A 7,606-nucleotide genomic window follows, 5' to 3' on the forward strand; every position below is an offset into this window, starting at 1 on the left:
TTTAATAGATTTGTTAATAAAATCCAATCAGCAAATACAAAATAACCGTGGCGGTTACAATTGAACGAGAGCAATGAAGGAAATTTACATATTTTTGTGGTATATGGCAAATATAAATACTTTTCGCGAATTTGGTATTTGTTTTGGCATACCAAAAGCTTCTGTATGCAGAATAATTGAAAGAACTAGTGTTTAGCTTATATCAATTACAAAATTTCCGTTCGTGATTGACAGCACACATGTTAAAATAAATGAACCTCACCTTAGCAATTAGGCTTATTTCAGAAGGAAGCATGAATATAGCTTAAACTTGCAGGCAGTTTGCAATGGTTTTTTATAAACGTGTATGTTGGAGAGCCTGTTTCCTTATGTATTATTCTGTTTTAATTAAATAAATGTATTCAACTTAATTTTTAAATATTCATTTCAAATTAATTGATTTTTATAAATTATCAAACAACACTTTTTTAATAATAGTAAAACGTAAATAATTAAGGTAATAATTTTAATTAATTTTAATAATTTTAATTTGTAATAATAGTAATAATTAAAATATTACTTTAAACGAAGAAATAAATAATAATGACATATTAAATAAATAAGTACATAAAATAAATAATAAATAAATAAATATAAATGTAGATTTATTTGTTTATAATTTTACTACACCGTTGCGTCGCATTGCCAACCTCATTTGCATTAAAATACGTTCCACTTTTATCTTTTACATACATTCCACATTGAACCAAAAAGCGAACCAGATCAATTGCTGGTTTACCCCATTGTTTTTGTTTTGCATGTAAAATTGAGCGGATCATGTTTGCTGAAACGCAGCTAATATAATTAATATGTTCATATTTAGGATACTAATCATAGATATTGCAAACAATAAATAACTTTACATACTTTACTATATCCCCTTATATGTATATAATCCATATATTTAAAGTATCAACAATGTATACAAATTATATATTCTATATGCTATTCAACTAAATAATTAATTATAAATTAATAATCCTATGAAAGGTTATAATATTTAAAATAATTACCCTTATATAATTATGGGGTTACAAATTAAAAGTTCAAATGCAATCTTCAAATTGAATTAAAATATCGAATTGTAAAATGTAAATACCTTGCTAAATAAGAGGAAATTTATTCAAGAATTCTAAATTATTATACCTAATTTATAAATATTGTATATTTGTCTCTAAACATTATTCATAAATATAATATCTATATTAATGTTTTACATACAACTATATAATCACGTGAATATATTCATAAATTGCTATACATATCACATTTTGTAAATAAATAACCTCTTAAGTAAATGTGTTAATAAATGTATTAATGAAATATACAACAAATATCTTATATATATATAATAAGGTACATATTATAATGTATAACCTATCCTTCAAATTTTAAATAATAAATATATTTATATATAATTGTATTATAAATCATGCTATAAATAGATAAATAATAATAAATTAAGATTCATATATAAATACATTAACCTTATTTAATTTTGTCTTTATTACCAATATAAGCTTAAACTGTATCATTGCGAATTCAATTAAATCAATTAAAATGAAATTAACAATGAACCTTTCCTTGATACATAATAATACTAAATATGTTAAATGAAATTAAATATAAATTAAAGGAATATTAAATATTGAAAATTGAAATATTGAAATATTAAATATATTAAAATATTAATGAAAATATTAAATATTAAACATTAATAGGAAATATTAAATATTAAAAGAAATATTAGTATTAGTATTAGTAAAAATGCGGAATATCAAGTTATCTATATCTGAACATTCATCTCTGCACTTCATAGATAATCTATGATACTCTTATTATATTAGTATGAAAATGAACCTATCTTTCATGATTACATGATATTACTAAATATGATTATAATAATAAATAATAATTATTAAATAATAAATATTAATAATAATAAATAATGGTACATAACATAAATATAGCTATACTGATCCTATTTTCCCTAATGGTTAGTGTTAATTTAAACTTTATTTATATATAAAATATAAATATAAAATAAATAAATAAAATAAAAATATATTAAATAAAATAAAATAAATAATTAAATATATTAAATAAATAAAATAAATAATAAAATAAATTAAATAAATAAAATAATATAATAAATTAAATATTAAATAAAATAAATAAATAAATAAAATAAATAAATAAAATAAATAAATAAAATAAATAAATTATATTAAATAAAATATTAAATAAATAAATAATGGTGAAATGGTGAACATACTTACTAGTTATCGCGATCCGCGACAGCATAAGGGCGGTTTGTTTATTTAATCACAAATAATATTTCTAAATTTTAATAAAAACAAAGTTCACAAAATCATTAAAATAAAAATTGTGTTTTGTATTGTTACCAATACGTTCAAAACAACTGATAGAGACAGCATTTGTTTTTTAACAAAAGTGAGTATTTATAAAAGTGGCGTTGTCATATTGTATATTTCAGTACTTTAAAAAAAAAAAATAAACTTACTTATATTATTACATCAGTTATCATCAAAAGGTAAATATTTTACAAAAAAATAATTTTTAAAAAAAAATCAAAAATTAAGGTCACAACTTGTTAACAACATAGTTCCAAAAGAGCAAACAACCCCAACTTTCGAAACAGACAAGGAAGAGTTTGCTCGAGAAACCGATTGGATCGTTAAAAAAAATAAAAAAAGCGCAAAGCTACCATATCTCCAAGAGTGTCACCAATTCTTAACAATATGACACGAAAGCATTCTGATGAAACGGAAATGGCATCAACCAAGCTACGTCCACCACTAATAATGGTAACTGCCTCTGATAACTACAATGACATAACAAAAATAACACAGATAAGCAAAAATAAAATTTTTCTGAAATTTATAAATAACAGCTTGTGTAAAATCAGCACTTTTGATAGCAACGACTATCTGGAAGTAACTCGGGCTTTAAAGGAAGCAAATTTCTCATGGCACTCTTACGAACATAAACAGTTCAGACCAATAAGAGTTATAGCAAAAAACCTGCATCACTCATGCGACCGTAAAGATATTGTAGGCGACCTCACAGAAAAGGGTTTTAAAATTGTCAGCGCACTTAACAAACTACAATTTAAAACCAAGAATCCATTGGATATGTTCATCTTAACTTTTGAGTCAGTTGAAGACACGAACAAAATTTATGAAATTAAAGAAATCCTAAACACAATAATATCTATGGAAGCAATTAAAGCTTCAAAACAAAGCTGCATCACTCATGCGACCCTAAAGATATTGTAGGCGACCTCGCAGAAAAGGGTTTTAAAATTGTCAGTGCACTTAACAAACTACAATTTAAAACCAAGAATCCACTGGATATATTCATCTTAACCTTTGAGTCAGTTGAAGACACGAACAAAATTCATGAAATTAAAGAAATCCTAAACACAATAATATCTATGGAAGCAATTAAAGCTTCAAAACAAAGCTGCATCACTCATGCGACCGTAAAGATATTGTAGGCGACCACGCAGAAAAGGGTTTTAAAATTGTCAGCGCACTTAACAAACTACAATTTAAAACCAAGAATCCACTGGATATATTCATCTTAACCTTTGAGTCAGTTGAAGACACGAACAAAATTCATGAAATTAAAGAAATCCTAAACACAATAGTATCTATAGAAGCGATTAAAGCTTCAAAACTTATCCCACAGTGCATCAAATGTCCTTCAAACATACCAAAAACTACTGTCAAAGACAGCCTAGATGTGTGAAATGTGGAGTCAATATGAATTTCTATATACGCCATTGTCGTTATATTTGTGAATAAAAAATCTCTTCAACGATTTCTTGGAATGACTTCTTACTTCAGAAAATTTATCGAAAACTATGTTTAAATAGCTAACCCTTTATCGGATTTACTTAGTAAAGACGCCGAATTTAAATTTTATGAAAACAAACTTTTATCTTTCCAGCAGTTGAAGAATGCTTTATTAACTGCTCCTGTTCTAAAACTGTTTGATCCAAGTGCTTATACAGAAATTCATACCGACGCTTCAATGTACGGTTACGGTGCTGTTCTTCTACCAAGAGACAAGAATGATAATCAACTTCACCATGTTCAGTTTATGAGTCACAAAATGCAAGCTCATCAACAAAAATACCATTCGTATGAATTAGAAGTCCTAGCACTAGAAGAAGCACTCAAAAAGTGGAGAATCTACGTTCTGGGCACAAAATTTAAAATTACAACCGACTGAAATACTTTTACTATGACGATGAAGAAGCACAACGTGCCACTACGAGTATTGAGGTGGGCCGTGTTTCTCTAGGAATGTGAGCATGAATTAGAGCACAGATCCGGAACTAAAATGGGACATGTAGATGCTCTCAGCAGAACAGCATGCATGATGATGGAAGACGCTTTAAGAAATCGAACACGAACAATTCAAAATGAAGCATGTACCGCAGCAGGATTAACGGGATCTACATAATAGAAGTTCCTATAAAATGCGGAAACAATTTTACGAGGATTTAGTTGAACATTATAAAACGACGTAGCAACACGAATATCAAACAGCAGATCAGCAATTGTCCAATAGAGTACACCATTTTAAAACCAAGCAAAATAGTAATAAATAAACCTAAACAAAGCAGAAAACTCACCACCAGTATTCAAAACTACCGGAAGCATCTTGAAGCAATGGAACGAGCCAAACCTAGGACACAGTTTTTAAAACAGGCAATCCCATTAAAACTGAGGTATAAAAAACAAGCAGAAACCCAGCAGCAAGTGGTTAACAAGTTAACCCAACACAACAACGACACCGATTATTTAGATATCACAGCCGCTGAAGACCTCATGAAAGAGGTCAATGAAATATGCCTGCAGCGACCAATTTCAGCGCTAGCTCCAGAGCCACTACACGCAGAACTTTGGGAGAAGATACAAAAGGACGCTTAGAAATGAGTTTAGTTGATCTAAACTCATTAAAAAAAGTTTATTATTAGTTAATATAAACTTATAAAAAAAATGTTAGTATAAGCTATTAATAAAATTAAGGTATTAATAACTTAAAATGAACTATTTAAAAATTGAGGTATTATTAAGTTAACATAAATAATTTATAACATCAAGTTATTATTAGTTTAATAAAATTAAAAAAAACAATAATCTTCCGTGAAATATAAATCAAGTAGTAACATTTCTCATTTTTTTTGAATGTCATTTATTTTGCCAAATTTTTAATAAATGTGCAGCAGACATGGCAAAACTAGCCGCAGGTATTTAGAGTAGGCAATAACAACTGTAACGACTTCCTTGGGGGTGTAACGTCAATTTTCGTCGCTCTTTTCGCCGGGGTAATACTCAGGGGTTGGTCCTGGGTCGTTACAATAAAATTTATAAATATTAGAAAACCGTGTTTGAAGTTTTGTTTTTTCTCTTTTTAAGCTTTCTTCATTAATCTATTTACTTAAATCTAACAATGTCTTAATTATTCTATGTTTCTATTTTATCTATATGGTATCCTATTACAGGATATTGATTTTGATATTGATATTGATATTACTTTTCTTTCTTCAATGCCAGCGTATTGTTCTTTGATATTTTCTGTAGTTTTCTGTTGATTTCATTTCTTCTATACCTGTTGTAAAAGGGTTATCAATGTTAATGTACAGGCGTGTACACGCCTATATAAGTTTTAGTGACAAAGAATAAACGTGTTCACGCTTATGCAAGGTTTTGATAGCAAATTAGAAACGTGTTCACGCTTATTGTTTTGCTGGAGAAAGGATTTAACGTGTTCACGCTATGCAAGGATTTGGTAGCAAATTATAAACGTGTTGACGCTTATTATTTTACTTGAGAAAGGATTAAACGTGTTCACGCTTATGCAAGGATTTGGTAGCAAATTTTAAACGTGTTCACGCTTATTATTTTACTTGAGAAAAGATTAAACGTGTTCACGCCTATGCAAGGATTTGGTAGCAAATTATAAACGTGTTTACGCTTATTATTTTACTGGAGAAAGGATTAAACATGTTCACGCTTATGCAAGGACTTGGTAGCAAATTATAAACGTGTTCACGCTTATATATTTTGCTGGGGAAAGAATAAAAGATATATATAAATAAATATATATAAATAAAAAAAATAGAAATGTGCTTCTTTATATTTAGCTCCGTGTACATCAGTGCTATGGTAATGTCTCCGAATGATTCACTTGGGGAGTCGATCACTAACTCCGATGATTTCCAGTGTCGATAACTAACTCCGATGACTTCCAGTGTCGATCACTAACTCCGATGACTTCAAGTGTCAATCACTAACTAACTTTTCTAAGTAAATGCGTCTTCTTATATACCCATCAGACCAAACTGTAACGTAGCGCAAAGCTTAGTTTACAGCTGGTTGGCATTTTTGACGTAGTTGCTCTTTTGCGCTTTCGCTGTAGGTAATATGCGCGAGTTATGTACCATGATATAACTACTTCCGTTTATTTAAAAAAGTCTGTTACCAACAAATATTTGGTGACATACTTTTTATTTAAATTAATCATTTTTAATAAATTGCAAAATAAATTAAATGCATTTATTCTACAATTTATATTTCATAACACTTCCGCTTAAATTGTAATTCGAAACGCCGATATTTAATTTGCTTTCTTATAAGTTTTAAAAATGCAATATTGGCAATCGAAAGAAAGCGGCTAGCATTAAGAATAAGATTTAAAAAGTGTTCAGTAACTTATTATTAGTGAAATAAACAAGTTCGATCAAAAAATTAATTTTGATTTTTATTTAATTTATGTTTTTATAAAAAAAACATAATTGGCGCAGTCGACGGAAAAAAATTCAAAAGAATTTTTAAAAGAACTTAAACCAATTAAAAATATAAAATTCATAAGAATTTTTAAAAATAAGTGTATTCAAAAATAAGTATAAGAAAATAAGACTTCAGTGCATAAAGTGGACAATTATTCATTTAAAAGTTAATTTTCAATTTAAATAAACTTAAGCAAATAAATTAAAAGTGACATAAACTTCATGAAAAGAAATTTAATATTTGATAATAATAGAAAAGAATTAAAAATGGAATTTCAAACAAAAATAAATGAACTGGAAGAGGTTATCAGAAGACAAGAACAAATTATTCAAGGACATTTACAACAACAGCAATTACAGCAACAACAACCAATGTACGAAAACTTAATGTTGCTCAGTCCAAAAGACATCATTCAACAATTTCGGCAAATAAAACCATTTGGAAATGGACATAACCTATCTGCTTTCATAAAATCAGCAGAGTTAGTCATGGATCTATGTGGAAACAACAAAACGCTTTACGATTTTGGACTACAAATAATTATAAATGATAAAATAGTTGGAGAAGCAGGAATACATGTACGAGAACTTGGAGACGAAGTTACATGGCAGCAGATAAAGAAAAAATTAAAGGAACGGTTCAGACCTCGAGTATCTTATGGCGATATTTTTAACAGGTGCCGCAGTATTAAAGTAAGTAATTTGCGAGAATTATTTAATTATTTTGAACAATGTAAATAC

The 7,606-nt window shown here is 27.9% G+C and overlaps 1 protein-coding gene across 1 annotated transcript; it reads left to right on the plus strand.

The window, feature by feature from the left end:
* The first annotated feature begins 2,801 nt into the window (after positions 1-2,801).
* Positions 2,802-4,299, plus strand: LOC119688217. Its single transcript, XM_038102903.1, has 2 exons — positions 2,802-2,867; positions 4,015-4,299. Exons 1-2 carry the CDS (start codon positions 2,802-2,804, stop codon positions 4,297-4,299), a joined length of 351 nt encoding a protein of 116 aa, XP_037958831.1.
* Positions 4,300-7,606: the final 3,307 nt, after the last annotated feature.

The sequence above is a fragment of the Teleopsis dalmanni genome, chromosome 1 (assembly GCF_002237135.1).
Source record: "Teleopsis dalmanni isolate 2A chromosome 1, ASM223713v2, whole genome shotgun sequence".
Classification (NCBI taxonomy): Eukaryota; Metazoa; Arthropoda; class Insecta; order Diptera; family Diopsidae; genus Teleopsis; species Teleopsis dalmanni.

Excerpts from the sequence above, each read along its gene's own strand:
- LOC119688217 (XM_038102903.1), top strand. The coding sequence starts at position 2,802 with ATGACACGAAAGCATTCTGATGAAACGGAAATGGCATCAACCAAGCTA. Across the intron at positions 2,868-4,014 it reads TACGTCCACCACTAATAATG|CAGTTGAAGAATGCTTTATT; the intron begins GTAACTGCCTCT and ends TTATCTTTCCAG.